At 36.1% G+C, this 26,608-nt stretch overlaps 2 protein-coding genes and 2 long non-coding RNA genes across 4 annotated transcripts in view; 1 reads left to right on the forward strand and 3 right to left on the reverse strand.

The window, feature by feature from the left end:
* LOC111469566 (transcription factor IIIB 90 kDa subunit-like) overlaps positions 1–13,099 on the reverse strand; it is an 18,430-nt gene extending 5,331 nt beyond the window's left edge. Inside the window, exons 1-17 of the mRNA XM_023114874.1 lie at positions 12,950–13,099; positions 12,512–12,600; positions 12,286–12,367; positions 12,014–12,089; positions 11,801–11,886; positions 11,631–11,707; positions 11,106–11,162; positions 10,900–11,012; positions 10,073–10,167; positions 9,901–9,987; positions 6,125–6,205; positions 4,932–5,105; positions 4,686–4,841; positions 3,768–3,843; positions 3,432–3,502; positions 464–544; positions 179–316 (exon numbers count right to left, since the gene is read on the reverse strand). Coding sequence (XP_022970642.1) covers positions 179–316; positions 464–544; positions 3,432–3,502; positions 3,768–3,843; positions 4,686–4,841; positions 4,932–5,105; positions 6,125–6,205; positions 9,901–9,987; positions 10,073–10,167; positions 10,900–11,012; positions 11,106–11,162; positions 11,631–11,707; positions 11,801–11,886; positions 12,014–12,089; positions 12,286–12,367; positions 12,512–12,573 — 1,512 coding nt within the window. The 5' untranslated portion in view covers positions 12,574–12,600; positions 12,950–13,099. The remainder of the gene's footprint in view (positions 1–178; positions 317–463; positions 545–3,431; positions 3,503–3,767; positions 3,844–4,685; positions 4,842–4,931; positions 5,106–6,124; positions 6,206–9,900; positions 9,988–10,072; positions 10,168–10,899; positions 11,013–11,105; positions 11,163–11,630; positions 11,708–11,800; positions 11,887–12,013; positions 12,090–12,285; positions 12,368–12,511; positions 12,601–12,949) is intronic.
* The window catches only part of LOC111470303, a 22,873-nt gene extending 2,868 nt beyond the window's left edge, over positions 1–20,005 (forward strand). Inside the window, exons 2-3 of the long non-coding RNA XR_002715016.1 lie at positions 1,276–1,286; positions 19,928–20,005. This is a non-coding gene — a long non-coding RNA (uncharacterized LOC111470303). The remainder of the gene's footprint in view (positions 1–1,275; positions 1,287–19,927) is intronic.
* LOC111470310 lies at positions 2,242–3,425 on the reverse strand. Its single transcript, XR_002715017.1, has 2 exons — positions 3,113–3,425; positions 2,242–3,025 (listed from the first exon to the last, which is right to left on the reverse strand). It is a non-coding gene; the product is annotated as an uncharacterized LOC111470310 (long non-coding RNA).
* LOC111469442 lies at positions 14,838–25,132 on the reverse strand. The gene is made up of 13 exons (XM_023114706.1): positions 25,054–25,132; positions 24,665–24,944; positions 23,254–23,433; positions 22,963–23,073; positions 21,834–22,148; positions 20,656–20,832; positions 20,285–20,569; positions 20,000–20,122; positions 19,713–19,910; positions 18,354–18,607; positions 17,084–17,285; positions 16,037–16,336; positions 14,838–15,268 (listed from the first exon to the last, which is right to left on the reverse strand). Exons 2-13 carry the CDS (start codon positions 24,932–24,934, stop codon positions 14,987–14,989), a joined length of 2,697 nt encoding a protein of 898 aa, XP_022970474.1. The 5' UTR covers positions 24,935–24,944; positions 25,054–25,132; the 3' UTR covers positions 14,838–14,986.
* Between the last annotated feature and the right edge of the window lie 1,476 nt (positions 25,133–26,608).

Below are 26,608 nucleotides of genomic sequence, written 5' to 3' on the forward strand. Positions count from 1 at the left end.
AAAAAAAAAAAAAAAAAAAAAAAAAAAAAAAAAAAAAAAAAAAAAAAAAAAAAAAAAACTACAAAAGAAAGAAGATGCAATGTCCTCTACTATATTAAAAAACTTAAAAGAATTCATCAAGTGTAAAGCTAAATAAGTGAATGGCAGAAGTGAAATACAAAAGAAAGACTAAAGAAACCTTTCTAGATTTTGCAACAGCAGCTGCCGCAGCATCTGCAAGATCCTTTGCTGCCTTCAAATCTGCAGAACAATTTTGAAAATTGGCCTCATAAGCATTCTTTGCAGCAGCAGCTGCTGCGTCCTTAGCTGCTTGTTCCTATACAAAGTATAACAGAGTTCAGTTATCAATAAGGAATAATTGGCAATAAATATAGCACAACACGCATAGTCCAGTTATGCAGCTTTTTTTCTCAGATAACTTTTCTCAAGTCTAAAAACCAAGAAATAGAATGAAAATATGTACCTCAAGATACTCCCGGTTCATCTCTTCCCAAATTATCTTTTTGTAATGCTTCTCTTCCTCATTGTGAAGATACCCGTCAACCTATGCAACATATTGATGTTTGAGTGGGTTATGCATCAAGTCTAGAATCAAGAGAGAATACTGAAAAATTCAAGATGATAAATCATGTAAAGAAGCATGCTCCAAAGTTGAAAACCCCTTATTTCACCCTTCTTTATTCACTCAACAATTATAGACAACCAGATAAAACATTTTTGTTTCTTTATTTATTTTTTTACTCAAGGAAAAAATATTCAAAATCGAGTGTGTCCAAAATCAAGAGTGCTTGTTGGTACTCAATATTCAATTCTTGTAGAATAAGGAAACAAGCCAACAAAAAGAGGAGGAAAAAAAAAAGACAAAAACAAAAGCAGAGGAAGGATAAAGATGTTAGAGAGACAGCAACGAGCAGACACTAAATGCTTCTCGTAAAAGTTCTGCTTTAAAACTCTTTTATTCCTTGGAACCTTTGTCAGGGATCCAAAGCTACACAAATCCATGCATTGGTCGATCATTAAAAAAGTTTGGATGGAGTGAAATTTTGGGCATTAATACTCCAGTGGACTTGGAAACAGTAGCTGGATTTTTTGGTTGCAAAATAGGATCCTGGCCTTCTACCTATCTTACCTGGGTACGGCTTCCAGGGATTGCAAAGAGTGGAACATAGGTGAAAATCATCGATGCCCTGGAAAGGCCATTAGGAGTGGAAGCAAATATGTCCATGGGGTGGGAATCGAAAAGGCTCAATTGTTTGGAAGCATGTCACTGAGAAGATTCATCACAAGTTACACAATTGGAAATATACCTGTATATCTAAAGGTGGTAGGCATACTCCTATTCAAACCACTCTCTAATTGTCCAATCTACTACCTCTCGTTGTTCCACCTTCCCTCAAAAGTGACTCGTTAGAAAATATTTTGAATGCACAATGTAAACTGGAAGACAACTCAACTTTCCAAACTTAAGAGAGGCCTTGGGATTGGTAATTAAAACAATGGAACGAGGCTCTCTTGGCTAAATGGATATGGCAGTTTCTACATGAGAAAAATGCTCTTTGGTGACAACTTATTGTGGCTACATATTACTTACCGAATGCTGAATGTTTATGACCATCTCTTATTTTAAGGGGGCTTTTCAAAGTCTCCTTGGAAGCACATTAGTCTCAACATTGCACTCATTGGTACTCATTCAAAAAAAGGGTTGGAAATGGGCTACATACAATTTTTTGGCACACTTATGGTTAAATGGTGAGAAATTAGCTCCTGCCTTACCACGACAAAAAAATTATCAAACAGGTAGCATGATATTGCATCTTTATGAATCCAACACATGCTGTTTGGGATAGCCTTTGGAGGGAATCTCAATGAAGCTGAAATTTTCAAATGTACTCATCTTTCTTACCTTCTATCCTCAAGACCCTTCAAAGTCTATTCCTGTTAGTTCTTTAATGGCAGATTTAATTCAACCTAGTGGTTCAACTTCAAACAACCTTTGTTATTTGGAAAGATGTTTATCCAAATACAATAAAGCATTTTCTGTGACTGGTCCAACTTCAAACAACCTTATTCTGTTATTTGGAAAGATAATTATCCATAGAAAATAAAGATTTTTTCAAGGGAGGTGTTGGTACTGTTGATTGTCTACAACGACAATATTCCACATTGTTCTTCATCTCCTTCTTGGTGTGTTATGTGTTTTTCTAACAATGAGACTCCAGAACACCTCTTTGGTTGTTCTTCTGCTTATGGATACTGGACTTCTACTTTAAAAGCTTTTGGTTGGAGTTTGGATTTACCAAACAATGTGTTTGATCTCTTAGCTTTGATTTTTGTGCATCATTCGTTTTATGGTCCAAACAAGTTGTTATGGTTGGCTTTTAACATGGTGCTCTTTTGGTCTCTTTAGAGTAATATAAATTATCAAATTTTCAGACACTGTTCTCCAATTTTGACACTTTCATAGAAATAGTTATTTTTAGTTCACAACCTTTTCTGATTATAGTCTTTCGTCTTTAATCACTAAATGGGGATCTTTATGTAATACACCTTTTGGTGGTGGCTAGGAGTGCTCAACTCCTTTTATTTCATTTACCAATGAAATCTTTTTTCTTCACTAAAAAAGTAAGCTCTGAGAAGCTTAACTAAGAATAAGCATAATGGAACAGTATGCTCACAGTAAATGAATAAAAAGGCATTGCATTGGTATAACTACTAAAGGTTCAACATGTTTACATGGAGAAAATGAGGACATTCACTTCGATTTCTGTGTGGAATTCCCATTTGTAAATATGCTTTATTGTCCAGATTTTTTAACAAACCTCGTTAGTGAATTGCCTTTTCTTAAATGAAAAATAAATGTGAGGGAGAAATGAGGTTAGTATGGGAGGAGATCAGTTGAAGGAAAGAAAAAGAAACAGAAAAGAATGCTGCACAGGTATGAAGAGCAGCAGAAGTAGGCATGATAAACTTGTTAAATTTTACCAATAAAGCTCCTCCAGATGAAGGTGAATTTTTTCTGCACCTCCTAAAGAAAGAATGACAGACTTTCGTGAAATTCTTTGACATCGCACACAAGATAAACTTCAATGTTAACCAAAATTTTCATAATTACCCGACCATGTAGTCAGGCTTGCGTTTTAACTATACTGAGGAGTAAAGTGGCAGACAAATCTTAGTAGAGATGTGCCAGATATCCAAACGGAAGAATTGAAGTATAAAGTAACCTGTAATATCCCAACAACCACAGGTGCTAGGTATTGAGTCAATGCAAGTTTAAATTTTCCCAAACATGCACTTAGAGTAGACACAATTGACAGAATCATTCCTCTAGAAAAAAATACAATATTTTATAGCACACTTCTTTCCAACTTTTTATGCAAATATCCATAGTGAAATGAACTAGCAAAAAAGAAAGAACGAAAGAAAGAAACCTCAATATCATCAATATCAGACCAATTTTCTGATTCATCAGAAGCACCATCGTCAAGTCCTCTTTGAGCTCCTGAAACATCATCATGCAACTCAGACAACGAGAAAAGAATAATAGAGATAGTCAACAGCCATTCTTGATGACTTCCTTAGCTATCTCTTGGTGTAAATTGTCATCTCTTTTTAGTACATATAGCTTTGATTAACTTTTGTCTGATTGGAGAAGTCTTCTGCTCATTTGGCTTGGGTTTTCCATCCTTTTTATAAATCTCGTAGATCAATCAAATTGAAAACCAACAACCATTAATGCATCATAAAGTAAAGGATTTGCATGTTACCCTTCCTTTCAGCTTCTTCTGTAGAAGAAACAGTTTTTGATGCATCCGCATGTGCACCGCCCAATTCTTTATCAGTCTATAAAAAAAAAACACATCAAAGAGAGACATAACGGGAAGAAAACAAAAGTAAATAAAAATAGAATCTCAATTTCTGTATCTAACCAAAGAACCTTGTTTCTATAACCACTGATACAAATTACATGCACAACTAGAAGATCAGAACTAAAGTAAAAACAGTTATGAAACTTGGTACTAGATTTCATTTTGTTTAATGTAATTCTAGCATAATACCCCAAATTTCACTAGCTACTCTTCAGTTTCTAGTCCACTGCTCCCTCAGTCGCATTAGAAAAAAAAAACATTTTTTTGGCACTTATCAAGCTCATACTAGCAGACTACTTGATAACACATGTTGCCTCTTGTGTACTTTTAATAGCAGCACAATCCACTCTCTTTTAGTGCAACTGTGACACAATCCATCACTTGATCAATTGACATCTCTCAACAAATTCATGACAGATGACTGAAATCAGACAAGTCCCAAAATACACCACCAATTCAACTATGAATCTCAAGCCTCACTTAGACCTTTACGTGCCACCTCAAGACTTACCTCAATACTTACCTCATTCCCTGGATCACTTAACATTGATATAAACTTTAAAAGGAAGAAATTATCAAATTTGAGTGAATGACACTACTTTGAAACGTTCTTAGCCTCAAAAAATTAAATTTTCCAGCAAATTTTTCAAAAATATTATTTGCCTGATTTTGAGTTTAGAATGGATCAAAACAGTGCTAATTTCTGTCGATGTCTCTTCACAACGAAGAAAATCATCACAACTTTTTATGATGCCAATTAGTAAGAAACCTAAACGAAAAGGAAAAAAAGGAGAATTTTGTTGAAGAAAACATTACATTGTTGCATGGGTTTAGCCCCCGTGGAAGTTTTCCAGTAGCAATAGAGTCATTAGCACCTTCCTCAACCATTGTTTTTGCCATTCTCTCTCTCTCAGCACACTGAAACGCTGGAGGATTTGATCCCCCATCGAGTCCTCCAGAAAGCTCAACAAACTGCACAAATTTCCTGGAGATTAAAAATGTGCAATTTACATATAACTTATTTTCAGCACAAAAAGGAAAAAGAAAGAAAGAAAGATTCACATCATCATAACAACTTTTACAAAGACCAAGAGCATATGGCTTCTTGCAGTCATTCTTATGCACGCAAAGTACTTCATCACCCGATTTATTCAAGCCATTTTTGGACCCATCAGTGCGCTCAGTAGAAGAGTTGCTTCCCTTGACCTTGTCTGCCATGACAATAAATTCCTCCATCTAAACAAGGAAATAATCAAGGAGTATTATCAATACTCAGGTTTATTCCCTGGTTTGAAATTAAGGAGCATGCAGGATAGATCTTCGCCCTTTGAATATAAACTAGTGATTTTAAATTATATAGTCATCAGCAAAAACATGTATGGCATACAACCAACTTTAAAATTCTTCTCTCTCAAACACTAGAATTTCCAGATGGAAGATATTCCTCAAGATCAATGTGCAAGGGCTTGAACAAAAATCAGAACATATGTTCCATGTATGGATAACAAATATTACAAACAAAAAATCCATATTAAAAATTTCATCATGTTGAGTTAGCAATAGTTAAGTCACCAATCAACACAAAAGCTGAAACTTATGAGTTAGGATCAACTTAAGTGTATCCATACTCCTACACTCCTCACACATAAGCTTGAAAATTTATAAAAGGCCCAACAAGTGGAAATCAATATTAATTGGGGAAGAGATGAGATTTTAGGGCTTTGGACTAAATATCTCATGCTCTGACACCATATAAAATCACCAATCAACCCAATAGTTTAAGCTTATGGGTTATGGTAATATGTCAACACTCCAACAAATACATTTTTTTTCTCTGACAGATAATTCACTATCCATTTAGTGTAAATATAAATCTAAATAAGTAAACCTATTTCAATGGCATAGGAGAGATGAGAATCCTGTTTTGACCACATAGGAAAAGTAAGACTCAAATTGACATGAAATGGGAAATAGTAATTATATATGTTGCACCAAGAATCTCCACAACGTAGTTTTATCAACAAAAAGAAAACAGTTTCTTCCCAACCACAATCCAATATAAGCAGCCTCAACTACACAAAGTCAAAGAATCCAAGCTTTTATGCCAAAAGGATAGCAAGCTTCTGTTACAGTAAAACAACACTTCTCAGTGAACTTGTGATGAATATAAATATTCCATTGCCAGCATCTCTAATAGCTTGTATTAAACAATATACCAATGATAGTAATCGACTTTCATAAAGCAAATCAGTTACCGTTAAGCTCCCAGATTCTGTATTCTCGAACTCAACTAGCCGCTTTGTCAATGTTGCATCACAAATATGCACAATTTTTATCTGGTACAAATTTATGAGATCATAAATAAGACAGCCACAAATGATATATCAAAAAATCAGAAGAAATAACAATGTAATCTATGCTAATTTTATTCTTGAGATTAGATTGTAAACAATAATCTGGACACTAATTGCATATCCAACATTTGTATTATATAACTGGGGTGTTATAGGAAATATATTGAAAAAAACTAAACACACCTCTGCCTCATAGCTTAAGTTTTTGCATCTATAATCCATCCCCAAAAAGAAGAAATAACAGTAGTTTCACCATGATGAACATGGTTCCTCGTGGTATAAGAACCCATCATGACTCCTCCTTTGCTTTCATTAAGAAAAATGAAAGCAAAACACAAAGGCATGTAAAAAAAACAAAGTTGATAGTAGTTTGATTTGTTTATCGAGGCTATATTTGAAGCCGAGCTCAGGTAATTTTATTATGTTTGTTATTAGTTGCTTTTCTTTGTTATTAGTTAATATATTAGTTAGTTAATGTGGTTAATTTGTTCAACCACCATTGTATTTACAGTTCATCGTCCCAGAAGCCAAGCCTATATATCTGCTGAGGCTTACCCTTTTGTACAATTTTCTTTAAAGACCAACAAAATACCGCCGTTAGGCTTTTGACCCCACCAAAATTGGTATTAGAACTTGAATCAAGATCTAGCCAAGAAGGATGACTAACACCAAGGAATCGGAATAGGGTAAGGGAGAGATCTATTCCAACAAGCTACATCCGACTGAGCTAGATATTGTATTGGTGATGTATAACATTTTCTCTCACTTCACTTAGAACTCTCTTAATCCATATACCCTCACAAATGTCACAAGACAAAGCTCTCGATTCTACCTCAACACTACTACTTGCAACAAGTTTTTTACTTCTCCAAGTTACAAGATTGCCCCATATAAAAGAGCAATAACCAGAGGTAGATTTTCAATCTGTAATATCACCTACACAGTCTATATCAGAATACACTTCAACATTTCTCTCCTTGGTTTTTCTAAAGAATAGTCCTTCCCCTGAAGTAATCTTCAAATATTTAAGAATTTTGTACACAACTTTCATATGCACTTCATTAGGACGGTGCATAAATTAACTAACCATGTTGACTGTGAATTTAATATCTGGATGTGTTTGAGAAAGACAAATGAAACGTCCTACAAGGTGTTGGTATCTACCCCAGTCAACTAGTGCAATCTTTTGATTAAGTCCAAGTTCCTTTGTGAGTCCAAAGGAGCTTTTTTTTGTTTGCACCCCAGGACGTCCATTCCTTTAAGATTTAGTACATATTTTCTTCGGGAAACAACTATATCTTTAAGAGATTGAGCAACCTCCATAACTAGAAAATATTTGAGGAGATTCCCAAGATCTTGGACCTCAAATTCTTTTCCAAGCGATTCTTCAATATCTGCAATTATGTTTCATCATTTCCAAAGAGAACGATATCGTCAACACATACTATTAAGAGAATAATCTGAGTTTCTAATCTCTTCTTCAAGAACAAAGTATGATCTGACTAGCATTGAGAATATTTAAGGCTAAAAACAAGAGTTGAGCAATCTACCGAGCAAGTCAGTGAAGAGACTTCTGAAATCTGCATACTTTTGTTGGATCAATGTTCTATTTATAACCAAGAGGAATATCCGTGTTCTTCCAAAACATCATTCAAGACCTTTTGGATGTCCTAAGTGCTGAAGACCCCCAATCAAGATTGGCCGCTAGAGATAAGATGATTTTTATAATGTTGAGTTTAGCTACCTGCGCAAATGTCTCCTAATAGTCAATCCCAAAGGATCGAGAGAATTCTCTGGCAACAAGTCTAGCCTTGAATCTTTTGAAACTCCCATCTACTTTATACTTCAGCATAAAAATCTACCTACATCCCATCATTCACTTTCCACTAGGCGAATCTGTCGCTGTTCATGTGTCGTTCTTTTTAAGCGCGTCAATCTTGTCTTTTACTTCTTTTCTCTATCTGGAATGCCTTAGAGCTTCATGGATTTTGGCTGGTAAATGAACACTATCAACAATAGAACCAAAAGCTCAATAAGAATCGAATAAACTATCATATGACACAGTTTCCAATTGGGTACATGGTACAACTTTAACCCCTTCCTCACTACAATTGGCAAGTCTAAATCATCAACGTGAGGAATCACTGTATCATCCAACTCACCTTTATCCCTCTGATGGATTGTTTGGTAGAATTTAAAACCATTTCAAACTCTTGGGAGGTTGTTAAATTTGAGACCTATCTGCTCAACTTGCTTGTTTCTCCTTGGATAAGGGATGAGTCTTCCACTAGCGATCTAAGGAATCTTTGTAATGGGTGTTTGAGAAGAGACCTCTTCTCGGGCTTGGAGAAATATGATAGGAGTATCAATTAGAGAAACGGGAGTGCTACGTGAAGGAATCATCTAAGGATTAGATGAAATGAACAACTCTAGCAAAGTTTCAAGTAAGGAGGTCCAAGCCTGATTATCACTCACACCCTCCCCTTATGATCAATTTTAGAGTAAAATGGAATATCTTCGATGAAAGCAGCATCCATTGTAACATATGCTCGTTTGGGAAGCCTCGTTGATTGGTTGAGCATCCCACCAATATGCATTTGTGTGCTTGAAGGTTCTAATTTGCTACAATGTTGGGAATGGATATGAACAAAGGTGTTGCACCCAAAGACTTTTGGGACCAAATCAAGGATGAGAAAAAATTTGAAGGAAGACCTTGTGAGGAGTAGCCAAGTTATGAATATAAGAAGGCATAAGATTTAGCAGGTTTGTGACAATGAGAATTGCCTCTCCCAATCAGGTGCTGACGGCAATGAGGTGCTGACTGTGGTGGCAAGGTGTCTGATGGCAAGTTGTCTGATGGCAAGTGTCTAATGGCAGCAACTTCAACCGAAGCACTAAACCCACATAGTGTCTGAAGAACAAACCCCAAACAAAGGTTTCAGTGAACTATGATCGCAATGCACATGCAAATGATGACAAAAGTTGACAATCAAAGATTCCATGCAGATGATGAACGATGACTAGTGAACGAAGGTGATGGCTCCAACGTAGAAAGCTGGTTGGTGAACGAGCACGAAGAAGAGAGAAATGATGTTGAAGCCCAACCGAGGTATAATGAGTGACAACTAGGATGGTGTTGACGATGAAGGAGTTGCCGAAACAAGGTTATGTCGGTGAGAGATGATGACCAACAACTAGAATTTATAGCATCTAGGGTTTATTACGACTAGGGTTTGGCTCTAATACCATCAAGTTTTAGGAGAAAATATTCTTCACAGTATTCTCAACTAAAAATTTACTTTGTAAACAAAAAGGAAACTACTCTAATTAACCCCTAAACTTTTGGGAGCATAATAAATCTAACTTTCCTAAAATGTTGTGTACGCCCTAACTTTGACACTCAATTTCAACATCTAACAAATTGTTGAAATATAAAATGAATATAGATTGACATGAATCCTAGACAATTGAACTAGAAAGTACTACAACAATAGGTAAAAATGCATATTCATTCCATACTACAACAATAGATAAAGAAAAAGAAAAAGAAAGGAGAACAGTCTACTTGGTAATCATTATGTAGAAAAACAACGTTCCTTATCAAAAAGAAGTACAAAAGGAAAATATTAACATTCTAATTTCAAACTTACTACAAGAGAAAAATCAACACTACTTACAATATCTGACTTGGTACACTTGGCACCGTGAGAAAGTGCAGATATGTATAAAGCCGCACCACATAGGCCACTGGGCTTTCTTCCTGTCTGCAAGAATCTTTTGAATTCAAAATCAACTTCAAAAAGAACTAACATGAAGTCGATAGAAAATACGGTAGTTCCCATACCAGACCTGCATCCAATCACGCTTCATGCTGGTTATAATCTTCAATGCAGTTCTGGAGACCTCCTTTTTCATTCCATCGTCCTTCATTCCTCCAAGCAAGCCTAGGAACAATATTGTTCATCAGACAATAATATTCAAAATGTTAAACCTACAAAGCACTAACACAGGACTTGAATATGCATAGCATGACAACATGTTAATTTCTGGGGGAAAAATGTAGGACACCAACACATTGGGCACACGTGATTTTTTTTTATGATTATCTTTTGATATGCTTTCTAAAAGCATGGTCACTTCGGCCATCACTTGTAAATTTTCTCCTCTATCACATCATTACAGTTTTTCATCTCTTTTGTCCAATTGAACAGGTTTTGTGTAACTCCCTTGGATTGGGTCTTCCCCTTTGTAATTTCATACCATTAATGCAAAATGTTCTATATCCAGAGATGTCCAGTAACGCTTATCGAGTCCAAAATTGGAAGAATTGAAATCAAATTGTGTTTAATCTATACATACAATCCAATCCGAGGGAGGTACTGAAAGAACTGGTCCACACATGCAAGGTAGCTGATTCTCTCGCTATTTACTCAATTCTAACCTCGTTTTTTTCAATTGTGATTATTTCCTAGTATAGGTTTACAATTGCTCATTTCCTTCATACATTCAATAGCTTCTTCTATTTATTAGGTTTCATGCTTCTTTTTTAATGTACTTCTTCATGAACAGCACAAGAAAAGTCAGTTTTACTTGTAATCAACTTTTCTCAATGAAAATTCAGTTCATCAAAAAAAAAAAAAAAAAAACTTGCAACTCAAGTGATATGAAATACTTACATTGAGTATATTTATCAATAAAAAGGGAAGGATCAACCAGCTTTTGAACAATAGGGTGCTCTTCAAGTCTAAGCACTTTACAAAGTTGCAAAAATACAGCACCCAACACATAGCTGCAAACAACCTCAGAGGCATAAAAATACTAATATATAAAACTTAAAGATTCACAAATCAAAAGGTTAAAGTGAAGGAAAAGAAACCCTTACACATTTATCCTCAAATAATTTGAAAAGTCAATTAGAAGATATGGCTTATTCTTTTCCCTACAAAACAAAGTACGAGTTTAATATTAGTGCATCATACATTATTCAACAAATTTTTGGTCCACGTCCAATATACATGCAAATGTGCAGGCACATCTACAGGGAGAGTTAAGAAACGGTGAGGGTTCATGAACATGGGAAAGGTCACCATAGAATTACTCCAAGATGTTTTCCCAAACACAGCATCATGAAGCCCATAACTACGGGGGGGGGGGGGGGAACTTTTTGTGGAAACCAATCAAACAAATCATAGTAGTTCAAATGGTCCCAAATGAGACTATATCGTACATAAGGATAGCCTTTTCATTTCCTGAAAAGCTTCTAGGGGAGGTCATAAGAAATTAGTTTCTAAGAAATCACTTGAATGGCCTTGTGCTACCAAATCTAAATCATCACTCAATGCAACAACAAAAGAAAATATACAATCAGTTTGAATAATTGTAATTCAGGGAAGGGGAAATCTCCTACCGACAAGCAATGTAAAGGCAAGCAGCCTGCACAAACTCCGTATTGCGTCCCCTCGTAAAATTTCTCTCTAAAGCAATCTTCAGTGCAATTTAAAGATGATGAAATATCAATGAAATCAAAATGTATACATATAAACATCCCACACATAGGGCTCAAACATAGAAACTTACTCTATAAAATGCCCCAGCTACACGAATTATTTCATCACTCTCGCCCATATTTAAACCATTCCTCATGTATCTCATATCTTCAAAAGCTGATATATGATAAAATTGTTAAAAATATACTTGCCTAATTTTGAACAAACTTTGTAGTTTATAGTGTTTAAGAAAACAAGTATAACACAAGTTTGTCATAAAAAGAGAGTAAATCATAAAGCAAACCTCTATTCAGTGTCCTTTCCCGTGAAGCAGAAAAATTACTCTGAATAGATCTAACAAAATTTCCTGACAATTGACTCTGCAAGTTCATTCAAACATCAAATAGGAATATTTCAGCAATGCCACAATGTCCTAACAAGAGGGGAGGGTTGACAATTTAGAAGCATAATAACAATACAATATTATATATTACAACATTACCAGTTAAACAAAAACGAAGTAGGAAAGATGAAGACGGAAGGGGGACTTTAGCGAAACAACTAGAATTTAAGTACCTGCCCTCCAGAATCCTTCGTAAAAGTGGGATCTTGAGAGAAATTGTAAAAATCCAATACCTTCCCACACATATCACAATATCTATCAAACAGATATACAAAAACCAAGAAAGAAAAATCAGAAAGCTAGGAATGTATAGTGAATCATAAGCCCAAGCAACAGAGAGAACCAATCTTTTCAAGTTTTCAAATTGTCGTAGATTATATTTTAAAACTAAATACTGACAGGAAACCAGCTTCATCTCGAGACCCAGCAACACTTTTTACGCAATTACTGCACCACACCATGTTTGTGGTGTGTCACTGAACAATGGTCTGCAAATTCAAAACGCCTCAGTACAAACACCAAAACAATTAGGAAAATAACAAAGAAAATATGAAGTTCCTTTAAATCGAATTAGAAAGTAAAAAAAAAAAGTACGCAATTAGTTTTGAACAGCATACGGAAATGAAAATCGAACTTGGGACGTGAGTTCAAACAGGAAATTCCAGTAAAAATTAAAATTGGCATAGGAACACAAGCTGAAATTTTACATAGAAATGGGAAAAGTATGTCGTAACTGATGAGTCAACAAAAAGTAGAAAGAAAAAGCTGATTCAACTTGGTTGAATCAAAGAAACAAAACAGAAGAAAGAAAAGAAAAGATATTCGATCGGAGCAGACCTCGACGGCGAGCGAGGGAGGGCAGAAGACGGAGGATGGGCGTGGCAGCGGCGGAGGTTGCAGCAGAAAGGAAGATAGGAAGAGATGAAAGAAATCAGAGTGGCGTGCCGGTGGCGGTGGGATTCAGCTTGTTTTCTTTTTTTTTTTCTTTTTTTTTTTTTCTTTTTTTGTAAAAGAGATAAAAAATAATAATAAATAATAAATAAAACCAAATTATAAAATTTCTTTTATAAATGTTAAATTTATACTCCATATGCGAGATAGGCTTAAAAAAAAAAAGAAGCTAGATGGAATATTATTAGGGTATGATTATTGAGGTGGAGGAATCCATAGGAGGCTCACATATTCAGTTATACGAGCATTGTCCCACTGATTTTTTTCGATCAACGAACAAGGAGCGAAGTAGCTTTACCACATTGGTGAGGGACAAACCATATGCAGCGAAACGTGCACATGTGCTTCTGGCCTTCTTTGTTGAAAACAGCTCTTTCACTATGTCTTCGTCTTCTCTCCTGTGGCTACCTCGTACGACTTTAACTTAGTTGAAGACCTCGTTCATGCCTTTCAGGATTAGTCGCGGTGTTACAAACTCTCTTGATGGAATATAATAATATCTGAGCTCCTGCTTTGCTTGCGCTAAAAAATGAACGTTGTAAACTCTTTGATGACATACTCCTTTATAAGAAAAAAGACGTGATAAGGCAACTCTAATCCTCAACGATCCAAGCTTTTGTTGAAGCAAGAACCCTTAATCAGAGTAATTAACTCCTCCTTATACAAAATTCGGATCAACTAATAGATAAGACTAGAATTAGATTATCTCTTACTCCTTATACAAAATTCGGATCAACCAAGAGATAAGGCTAGAATTAGATTATCTCTCAGGATCGAAGATCTAGAATTAACCAAGAGATAGAGCTAGAATTAAATTATCTCGATCGAAGATCTAGAAGCAAAATTTGGAAACCTTGTTCTAAATTGAGTCACTTCACAATCAAGAAGTAGATTATCTCTTACGATCATAGATCTAGGAGTAAAATACAAAATTTGAAAACCTTGTTCTAAATTGAGTCACTTCACAATCAAGAATTAGATTATATCTTACGATTAGAGATCTAGGAGTAAAATAGGATCGAAAATCTAGAAGCAAAATTTGGAAACCTTGTTCTAAATTGAGTCACTCCACAATCAAGAATTAGATTATCTCTTACGATTAGAGATCTAGGAGTAAAATTTGGACACCTTGTTCTAGCAAAATTTGCAACCTTGTTCTTAATTGATTCGCTTCACAATCATTATCTCTTACGATCAGAGATCTAGGAGTAAAATTTGGACACTTTGTTCTAGCAAAAATTGCAACCTTGTTCTTAATTGATTCGCTTCACAATCATTCCTTGTTCTTAATTGATTCGCTTCACAATCATTCCTTGTTCTTAATTGATTCGCTTCACAATCATTATCTCTTACGATCAGAGATTTAGGAGTAAAATTTGGACACCTTATTCTAGCAAAATTTGCAACCTTGTTCTTAGTTGATTCGCTTCACAATCAAACTTGATCAAACGCTTGACTGAATGGCTCGAGTGCAATTCTATCATTGCAACTTAGAAATGACAAATATGATACTCGAATGTCTAAGGAAAACGTCTCAATTTAAGATCTAAATTACATTTTCATCAACGAATTTGATTTTTACGTAAGATATTGTGGATATTTATAGTCTCCTGTGGATTTATTCTCGATTCTCTTTGATCTCCACACATGACCATTTGACCCTTACATATTTTTTAATTTAAAAATAATACCTTCAAACTTGATGGCTTAGATGACAAGTTTGAAATTAATTGAGTTCTCTCCGCTCCAAGTAGGTTCGAATTCTGTTGTTGACACTTCTTAGAGATTTTATAAAACAAAAATGAGGAGAGAATCGTCTCATTCTCGGTTCAGCTAATGTGAAAAATTCCCACTCTACCCCCATGACAAAAGCAAATATGCATTTCACCACTTAACCAAGAATATAGATACATTTTATAAAGCTTAGGCACTCCACAGAGCCTTCTGTTCCTCAAAGCTTCCAATAACAGCGGTTTGGTTTTGATCAGCCAATGCATTTGCAAGATGTTCATAAAATGCAAGTGCTTCGACACTCTCCAAAACCCTCACCCACTTCCCTTCCTTCTCATCTATAATTGTCTGCCCTACTTTTGATTCACCTCCCTCTGTGATTACTTTTACAGCCTTCAATCTGAATGCTTCCTTCAGATTCCGATGCCTTCCACCTAAGCTCACTGCCCCAACCACTTCTCCTAAGAACATGTCCTGCACAAAAGTTCACGACTTTAAGGACTTTAAGGACCGTTTGATAATGATTTTGTTTTTTTAGAATAATGTTTGGTTACAATCTAGGTTCCATTTTATAATCCACCCCACTTCATGGCCCAGCGTCCTCGCTGGCACTCATTATGCTTTGTTCCCCTCTCCAACTGATGTGGGATCTCACAATCCACCTTCCTTCGGGCCCCAGCATCCTCGCTGGCACTCGTTATGTTTCGTTCCCTCTCCAACCGATGTGGGATCTCTCAATCCACCCCCTTCGAGGCTCAGCCTCCTCGTTGGCACATTATCCAGTGTCTGGCTCTGATACCATTTGTAACAGCCCATGCCCACCACTAGCAGATATTGTCCTCTTTGGGCTTTCCCTTTCGGAGGGACTTTCCCTCAAGGTTTTTAAAACGCGTTTGCTAGGGAGAGGTTTCCACACTCTTATAAAGAATGTTTCGTTCACCTCTCTAACTGAAATGGGATCTCACAAGAGAAGTGACGAGAAAACAAATACAATTTTAAAATACTAAATAGGATCAAACGAGCCCAAAATGCTATCAAACTTACTTTGACTTTGATCTAAAATGATAGTAATTTTCAACTAGGATGGAAATTCAATGTCTAAAGAGCCTAGAATGCAGATGGATTATAAATTCATGTTCAGCATGAAAAATCTCTATGATGACCAAAAGCCAGCGAAGATGAAGAAACTTAAGGAACAAAAGCAGATTCTATATAGAATAATCCAAGTTAAGGTAACTTTACCACATGATGGTACTGGTTATACTTCTGCTGAAGGCGATACAGCCTGAAGAGTAGACGTCGAGCGAACCGTGCTTCATGAGTTCTGTTTCCATGCTTCAACTTTTCGAGGATCTTAGAGAAAGAACTTACATTTCGTTGCGTGTTCAATGGGATAAGTGTAATGTTCAATCCCGAGCCTAAAACCAATTCTGCAGCCGTCGGGTCGAGAAAAAAGTTGAATTCTGCATATTCATTTGAAGGTATAGTGAACACATTTCCCTCGTCTCTAGAACTTATATGTCCTCCAGTAATGTATACCTCCTGCAACAACAAATAATTGAAACAATATTTCAGGAATGACATTTAGAAGGGAACAAGGAGAATTAGAAGAGTATATTGGTAAATAGTAGGGTGGTATTTGGTTATAAATAGAGGGAGTGAGGAAGAAAGAAAGCATAGATTTAGTGCTTTGGTGAATGGCTTGAATGATCTCAAGAGTTAGGAAGGGTTCAAGCACCTCGAATTAATAGGGTTCTCTTATCTTATAAGAGCTCAAGCTCACCATTAGCAAATATTATCCGCTTTAGCCCATTACATATCGTTGTCAGCCTCACGGTTTTAGAACGCGTCTACTAGAGAAAAGTTTCCACACCCTTATAAGGAAGGTTCCGTTCCCCTCTTCAATTGATGTGGGATTTCACAATCCACCCCCTTGGAGACCCAGTGTCCTTGCTAGCACATTGCTCGATGCTTGGCTATGATACCATTTGTACAGCCCAAGCCCGCCACTAGCAGATATTGTTCGTTTTGGCCCCTTACGTATCACTATCAGCCTCACAGTTTTAAAACGCGTCTACTAGGGAGAGGTTTCCACACCCTTATAAAGAATGCTTCGTTCCACTCTCAACTGGTACTCCATTGGTGTTGGATGCTGAAATGCAATGATCTTAATGCTAAAGGATCAAAAATATTGTTTTCATTATGCAGTTAATCTTCTTTCACCACATCATAAATCCTTGATGATAAGTAATATGCCTATACAATAAATGAAAGGTTACGGTTGTTTACCTGAATCCTTGAGCTTATGGCTCTAGAACGTATAATTTGAGCGAGATTCGTCAAAGGTCCATTCGTTAAAACGGTAATTTTCACCCCCGGATCTAGAGATTGTACAACATCTGTCCAAACATCAACTGCAGACATTTGTCTGAGACCAGGGTGATCAGTGTCTCTAAATGCTCCAATCTTTACTGAATTTTCAGCTGTATATCTGAAGGAAAAAAAAAACATGAAAGCTTGGTTTTGTCCATAATTTGATCTCTAGTGCAATGTAATGTTACATGTGTTTGAAGACAGGACTAAGTAATATCATTCATTAAGATCTCAACAGCAAATGATTTTCCAGATAAAATCATCATATTTAAATTTCATTTAAATCAAAACTATTCCCAATGGTCGACCGAACGTAATTTTGTTTCCTAGTCATCGCATCGACCCCCATTCCACTCATCCATAGATGAACCTGCACTCCCTGCTATAAGCTCGGAGTAACACCAAAATTTTCTTTTCATTAATATTTTGATTCAATTGAACCAAGGATTTTTGGAGTATTTACCTGTGAGATCTCATATTGGTTGGGGAGGAGAACGAAGTATTCCTTATAAAGGAGTGGAAACTTCTTCCTAGCAAACACATTTGAAAAACCTGGAGGGAAAACCCGAAAGGGAAAACCCAAAGAAGACAATATCTACTAGTAGTGGGCTTGGGCTGTTACAAATGATATCAGAGCTAGACACTAGGCAATATGCTAGCGAGGAGGCTGAGCCCCGAAGGGGGTAGACATGAGGCAGTGTGCTAGCAAGAACGCCAGGCACCAAAGGGGGTGGATTGGGGGTCCCACATCGATTGGAGAAGGGAACGAGTGCCAGCGAGGAGAACGAAACATTCTTTATAAGAGTGTGGAAACCTCTACCTAAAAGATGTATTTTAAAAACCTTGAGGGGAAGCCCAAAAGGGAAAGCCCACCACATGAAGTCCTCGACATGTAGGATTGTAAGATGTTCAAGCTATTTTGTCAAATAAAATTTATGGTAAGTTAGGACGATTTTAAGTGAAGCATTGTTCCTATAAAATCAATTTAAAATGATCTAAAATGTTTATAGTGTTTTTAGAATCACTTTCTATTTAACCAAACACCATGAAATCTTTGAAAAGTGCTCTTTAACTAGCATTACTCTCCTAAAAGCCTGGCCAAACTCATACTTCCACACCCAGTTCTTCCAATACCAAATCATGAGGAGATCTTATATGAAGATAAATGCATTCGAAAAAAAGATACCTTCTAGGACTACGAGGCAAGTCTCGAGCGAATCCATAAAGTGTATCGGAGTCCAAGAACCCACCGCTACCATGAGGAATGGCATTGATATACTTGCAGTCTCCAATAGAAGGGAATGATGGATGTGCTTCTCCAATGGCAAATACATCGCCGAGACCAACTGAAATGTCGTCACGACCCATCATATGTAATACATCATATACGATGTCTATTGTTGCAGCCGTGGCCCATCCATTTGGGCTAATTATTATTCCCTGTAAAATGATATGTTAGTCTTACAAAAGAAAGAGAAACTTTCATGCCTTAGCTTCATATCAAGTAGGAAGTAATAGCCCCTCCTGAAAAAGATTTGAAGTTCTCCTTGAACGGGCATTCAAGCACACAATTCTTGGTTTTTGTAATAAACTTGACTTCAACACTTTTACTAGACTTGATTGATTTTAGAAGTTCATCAACAAAATCTATATTGAGTTTAAGATTACCGCTAGCAGATATTGTTCTCTTTGGACTTTCCTTTCTAGAATTCTCATCAAGATTTTTAAAACATGTAGGCTAGGGAGAGGTTTTCACACTCTTATAAAGAATGTTTCGTTCCCCTCCTCAACCGATGGGATCTAATAATCCATCTCCTTTCAGGTCCAGTGTCCTTACTGGCATTTGTTCCCTTCTGCAATCAATGTGGGACCCCCAATCCACCCACCTTTGGGTTCGGGGTTTAGCGTCCTTGCTGTCATACCACCTCGTATCCACCTCATTCGGGGTACAGTCTCCTTGCTGGCACACCGCCCGGTTCTAGCTCTAATACCATTTGTAACGGCCCAAGACCACGGCTAGCAGATATTGCTCTCTTTGGCAAAAGCCCTTCCAGGATTCCCCTCGAGGTTTTCAAAACGCGTCTGCTAGGGAGAGGTTTCCACATCCTTATAAAGAATGCTTCGTTCTCCTCCCCAATCGATGTGGGATCTCAGAATCCACCCCCCTTCGGGCCCAACTTCCTCGCTGGTACTTGTTCCCTTTTGTGATGGACGTGGGCCCCCAATCCACCCCCTTCAAGGCCCAGCGTCCTTGTTGGCACACGGCTTCGAATCCACCCCCTTAAGGGAGCAACTTCCTAGCTGGCACATCGCCCGATGTCTAGCTCTAATACCATTTGTAGTGACCCAAAACCACCGCTAACAGATATTGTTCTCTTTAGGCTTTCCCTTCCAGGATTCACCTTAAGGCTGTTAAAAGCGTTTGCTAGGGAGAGGTTTCCACACCCTTATAAAGAATACTCCGTTCTCCTCCCCAACCGATGTGGGATCTCACAAAAGCCACAGTAATAGATTTTAGGAAACTAAACGCAAAATAACACCATACCTTTAGATCGATGATTTCAACTGGTGTCTTCAAGAGATAGAGAAGAGTAAGAAAATCTCCTGTGCTCATATCCATGTCAAAAATAACTGGCTTTCCTAGCAAATTCTTTCCAATTTTTGGTCTATATAGTACTTCCTTATACTTAGGAAACTGAGCTCTAAAATCAAACCTCCCTGATTGGCGAGGACTATTTAGAGCCTGCATTTTATACAAAGTAAAGCCTTCATTGAAAAAATAAATGAGGTAGAAAACGTAACAACGACAAAAAGCTGCCATATTACTCTTACATCCAGGAAGCTTAAATAAAACGCTTTATCAATTATGGTGTTGGTGTTGAGAGATGACTTAGCCGACACAGCAACCAGAACTTCAACAGATTCAGAGCCCTCTGCCTCCTTTGTATAGCCATCCTATGACCATCATATGGAACTCTTTAAACTTCTACTAAAGTTTTAGAATCGTTTACAAGAAACTTCATCAGCAACAAAAACATACAGCCATTAGACTTCATCAACTTTTCAACCAGCTAGCCGTCTATATCAATAAACATGTGAATAATCTCTTGGACATACCTTACACTTGCCCTTCTCAAATGAAACAAGGCAGAATGGATCTAGCATTCCTGTCTGAACATGGCCACTGTGCACCCCATTCTTCTGGACGCCAAATTTTGGGATTAAACGACCATCAACGAGTGGATTTGAACCATCGGAGATCCCATACGGTTCATTTGATGTAACAATAGTGATATTTAAATATTCCATCTTTGAATATGCATTATTTCCACCCCCTCTGTCCAGATTAAGCATTTGGGCCAAAGCTACACCAACCATAAAAGAATCCCACATCGAATACATCTGTGAAAATGCCAAGTCACTACAATGAACATGTAAAATGGCATCTTTCTTAATGAAAGATAATTGAATCAGTTATGGAAGATTACTTCAAAAAATCCACCGCCGGACCAAGTATCATGAGCCATTTTCAAGGACTGGAAACAATATTTAGCCTCATATGTGTTTTGTCTCTGTTCAAATGCCAAATATACTTTCTTATCCACAGGAATTGTACTTGTTGCGTCTAGAGGAACAAGAGTAACAGGAATTCCAGAATGTAGCACCTGTTTCTCGAAGAAGCAACACTAATATTAGATGCAGATTCCAAAATTACACAAAAGAAAATATGGATATGTTTGGGAGCTTTTAATCATGCTAAATGTGCTTTTCCCTGGCCCAAAGCATTTTCTCACTAGAAATTTCATATTTGGAAGTAATATAAATGTAACCGTCCAAACCCACTATTAGCGGATGTTGTCCGCTTTGGCCCGTTACGTATTGTCATTAGCCTCATGGTTTTAAAAAGTGTCTGCTAAGAAGAAGTTTCCACACCCTGATAATGAATGTTTCATTCCCCTCTCCAACTGATGTGGGGTCTCACAATCCACCCCCCTTAGGGGCCCACCGTCCTCGCTGGCACACCGCCTGGTGTTTGTCTCCATTACCATTTGTAACAGCTCAAGCCCACCACTAGCAGATATTGTCCGTTTTGACCCGTTACGTATCGCCTTCAGCCTCACGGCTACTATGAAGAGAATCTAACCCTACTCCGACCAGTGTCTTACGCCGTCCAATGATTGCCTCTAATACCATTTGTAACAGCCCAAGCCCACCGCTAGCAGATATTGTCCGCTTTGACCTTTTACGTATCGTCATCCGCCTTACGGATTTAAAACGCGTCTGCTAGGGAGAGGTTTCCACACCCTTATAAAGAATACTTCATTCCCTTCTCTAACCGATGTGGGATCTCACAATAAAAGTATATTATAAATAAAATAGTCAACAGCACCTTAAACTACAAGCAGTAATAGAGTATTTTTAGCTCAAGTGATGGATAGCAAAGCACTTAAAAATATTATAAAAACACTCCCAAACACACCAAAACTCCACTAGCAGAAGGATACATGAAAAAGAAGAAAGAAAAACAAAGAGAGAAGGTTTCATATCAGAGGTTCATAACTTTTCAAAATTTCTAATGCAAATGATTTAGAACATTTGACGCATATTATTCATCATAGATTAGAAAGTTAATAATCAACTTATAACAACAGTACGTAGAAATTACCGTATAGGCAGCAAAAGGGTCTCCAAATATATTGAACTCAGCATATGGATTTTCATTTGGAGGCCACAAGTTCCCAATATTGTTGCATGTCTTCCCATGAGATTTATCAGCATTAGGCGAGCAAGTTTGTCTAATAGCACCCCCCATGGCATATATATGCTTTATATTTTTCTTCAAATGAGGATTTGTCATAAGAAATATAGCCAAGTTTGTATGAGCTCCCATTACAAAAACTGTAGTAGGCCCTGCAGAGATTGCATCTTTCATCACTTGCTGTGCAGTTGGTTGTTTCATAGGAATATATCTCCTCTTACCCTGTCAATGATCAACATATTAAAAGAAACGACCAAGTCCATCCAAATTACTATTTTACTATTTTAGGCTTATTTTCAATTTCCTACAAACTTCAAGACATTGCTCCTCTTGGTTTTGTCCAAAGTGATGCACGTATGTTTATTGAAGATTTACCATAACTATAGAGACCAATAATGTAATAGCCCAAGCCCATCACTAGTAGATATTATCCGCTTTGACCCGTTAAGTATCACTGTCAGCCTCACGGTTTTTAAAACGCGCCTATTAGGGAGAGGTTTCCACACCCTTATAAGAAATGTTTCATTCCCCTCTTCAACCAATGTAGGATCTCACAATCCACCCTCTTTGGGGGCTAGCATCCTCGCTGGCACACCGCCCGATAATTGGCTCTATACCACTTGTAACAGCCAAAGCCCACCATGTTAGGAATAACGACTCTCCACAATAGTACGTTATTGTCCACTTTGAGCATAAGCTCTCGTGGTTTTTATTTCGGCTTCCCCAAAAAGCCTTATACCAATGGAGATGTATTCCTTACTTATAAACTCATGATCAATCCCGTGATTAGCCGATGTGGGACTCCTCTTCCAATAATCCACAACACACCCCTAGCAGATATTGTTCCCTTGAAGTAATCTCCAATATTTAAAATTCATGGAAAAAACAACACTAAGTCCAGGCTGAAAGATGAACTCCAAGTACTTTCGAAGTGGAAAATAGGGTAAAATAGGTGAAAATTCCAATTGAAATGAGCAGATGCTGCCATTGCGACAATATATTGAATTGAAAAAGAAGAAAGAAAAAGAGGCAATACCTGAGGAAGAAAGGCTCTGCGTAAACCAAAATTGGTATCGGCATAGAGGCGTCCTTTCTCTCCCACTGGAATCGCTTGTCTGTATCTACATTGCCCTGCCGTCGACATGCCCTGTTCAACCACGACGCCATTTCAGTTTCAGTGCTCTTCAACAAAACCTTTATTCAAACTTGATTTAACCTTATAATCCTAAATCATACGCAATTGGGAGATTGGAAATTAATTAAATTAAATAAATTTGTGAATTTTGGGGGAAAAAAAATAAAAAAAAATAGAGGGGCATGGAATTACCTGATCAATAAGTGGCAGGTAGCCACCGACATGGGCGGAAATAGTACCGTTAGGGGAAATGCCGCCCTCTCCGCCGACACCAATTGGGATGTCGTCTCGCCCCATCATGAACAACAGGTCGTATAGGTGGTTCACTGCATGTCCACCGTTGCTCCATCCATTCCCATTTATTGTTATTGCCTATTAAAAAAAAAAAAAATTCACCGTCCATTATTATTTAAAAAATTGCTTTATTTTGTTTTTTTCTTTTTTTTGTTAAATTTTCAATCACTTAATCATTTCTCCTTCTAGCTCCTTCTACAAGCATAGGCATATAATGCTTTATCTAATATTAAAATAATACTTTAGATTATAAAATTTACACACAAAAAAAAAAAAAAAAAAAAAAAAAAAAAAAAAAAAAAAAAAAAAAAAAAAAAAAAAAAAAAAAAAAAAAAAAAAAAAAAAAAAAAAAAAAAAAAAAAAAAAAAAAAAAAAAAAAAAAAAAAAAAAAAAAAAAAAAAAAAAAAAAAAAAAAAAAAAAAAAAAAAAAAAAAAAAAAAAAAAAAAAAAAAACCATATTCCAAGCCTCTTTAAAGGAAAACTAAAAATTAATTAGGGTTTTTGTTTGAATCTAACCTATAATAATTACATGCATACCCTTACTAATATTTTTATGTGTCTCCAAAAAACGAAAAATCTTTTGGATCAATTTGTAATTTCGGGTTGGTTGAGTTGGTGACTCGAGCCAGTCAAATAGAGATTTTTTAAAATTGTTTAAGAAAATGCTATTTCTAATTAATGCTTTGTTCTCCTCCTCAATCAATGTGGGACATCACAACATATTGCATCAATAACTAAAATATTATAAAACTCAAATATCACACCTTTATAAGTCATAATGCTTCACTAACATCGATTACAAAAGTTAAATATTCTTAATCTTCATAATAATCTTAAAAGTAGAGTAGGGTTAGGTTGAGTTATAACCCCTATATTCGGATTAGTTGGGTTGACCCAACAAAAAAATATCAATCTGTGAATTGACCTGAATTTTCGATTTTCTAAAAATTCAATACAGCCCAAACCAAAAAAAAATGCACTCAACCCAACTTTTATAATTTTGATTGGATAGCTTGATTTGGTTAGGTTCTCGAATCATATAAATCTAGAATTTGTAATACTATGGTTATATATGTTTTAAAAATATTATATTCTAAATTAAAATCATTAAGGGGTTTCAAGATAAGATGGATCATAAATGGAAAGAAAAGGAGAGAAAGTATTATGACAAAAGAAAAAATAATTAGGGTTTTAGGCCCATCTACACAAAAATTAATAAAAGACAAGCGTGTAACCTTTCGTGTTAATATCATTAAAAAAAAATATTAAACCCGTCTCGTTCTAAGAGTTATAAGTTCAAATAAATTACCTGGAGATGAAAGAGGGAAGAAGGTTGCTTGAGAAGATACAAAAGAGCAGTAACATCATCGGTATCAACATCTGTATCCACGAGAATCCTTAGAGGAGAATCGAAAGAACTTGTCAACCAAAGGAGTGATCCGAACATGGCAGCCATAGCCACCACTCCACAAATCAAGCCACTCTTCCAAAACCTTCCTCCTCTGGATACTCCATTCATCATCACCATCTCATAATAATAATCTCTCCAACCACGAACCAGCTCAAACCTTAAATTCATCACTTCTTCACTGATAAAACACGAACAAAATAACAAGAATTACATCAAATGTTGATATATCTGTGTGTATATTTTTTATCAGAAAAAACATTGATATGTTCGGGACATGTTTTGCAAACCTTGAATGAAATGTTGATGATGGATTCCTTGACAATTCCCTCCTCCTCAAACAAACCCTAATTCTCACTCTCTTTGACTTTGTAAAAATAAATCTCCACTCACTTGGTGGGGTTTGAGAGGGAGATCGTTATCCCTTTATTTAATTTAATTAGTGATATGGCTATTTATAGTAGTGCTTCAAATAAGTGGACACAGAGTTATATCACTATAAAATACAAATGGTATGATGTTATTATTTATTGCATGCATACTTTAATGTATATTCTTTAACTTTATTTCTTATTTGTTGACTAATCGAATAGGTTTTCACACCTTATTAGAAATGTCAGTTCGGTATGTGGTTCTTATACCATTTGTAACAATCCAAGTCCACCACTATTAGCTTCATGTAAATATCAACACACAGCTCAATGCGTGTATCAACCCAAACCCACCATTAGGAGATATTGTCCTTTACGGACTTTTTCTTTCTAGCTTTCTCTCAACGTTTTAAAATGTGTCTACTAGGAAGAGAGGGAGGATTTCACACCATAATAAGAAATCGTTTGCTCATCTCTCCAACCAATGTTTAGGTACATATTTTTTTAATAAAAAAAAATATATTTTCAACTTGAATTTATATTAATAACTTTAAATTTGTATTTAAGATGTATAACGCATTGATCAATCATTGTTGGAGGTGGTCGTCAAAGTTGCACAGGAGTTGGTGACTGGAGTTATCGTTGGATTAGTGTTGCTCGATGTAGTGGCAGTGGTCACCAACGAGAAGGGTAGTGCGAGGTATTTTGGTCATTTTTATAAACAATGAAAATTAGGAGGGTATTTTGGTCCTATTTAGTTAAAAATTTAAATTTTCTATATTGGTGAAAATCATAATAAAAAATAAAAATTATTTATTATGGCATGTTTTCATAAAAGGTAGAAGGAGAAAATTCTAGTACAAAGTCTAATTTTATGAAATTAAAACTTTATGATAAAAATGGATAAAATGATTTTTTTTATAATTTAAATATTTTAAAAAATAAATTGTAAGAATAGTTTTTTATTTTATTTTATTTTATTATATATATAGTTCTATTTAATCCAAAATAAATTGAAATTTCCGGGATGCATTTAAAAAAGAAAAATGGAATGTTTTGTAGGGATGTTCATATGGCTCGAGTACCCAACAATTCAAAGCATAGGTTGGATTGATTTAAATTCAGGTCAGTTTGCGGGTTGACATTTTGTTATTGGGTCAAGCCAACCAACTCTACTAACTCGAAAATAGGGTTCTACTCTACTTTTAAGATTACTATGAAGATTAAGAATATTTAATATTAATCGAGGTTAGTGATGTGTTGCATAATACCTAATTTACGAACAACTTTGTAAATGTGCCAAATGTATTATACTCATAGTTAAGGAACATTATATTATATATTAGGTTTAAATAGAGAAGTTCATGATTAGTCCATTTAAAGGATTTTAATTTAAGCAACATTCATGGGTAAATTTAGAAAAATAGCCCTAAAAGGGTATTTTAAAAAAACAAGGGTAAATGTGAAAATTTAA

The sequence above is a fragment of the Cucurbita maxima genome, unplaced genomic scaffold (assembly GCF_002738345.1).
Source record: "Cucurbita maxima cultivar Rimu unplaced genomic scaffold, Cmax_1.0 Cma_Scf00002, whole genome shotgun sequence".
Taxonomy (NCBI): Eukaryota; Viridiplantae; Streptophyta; class Magnoliopsida; order Cucurbitales; family Cucurbitaceae; genus Cucurbita; species Cucurbita maxima.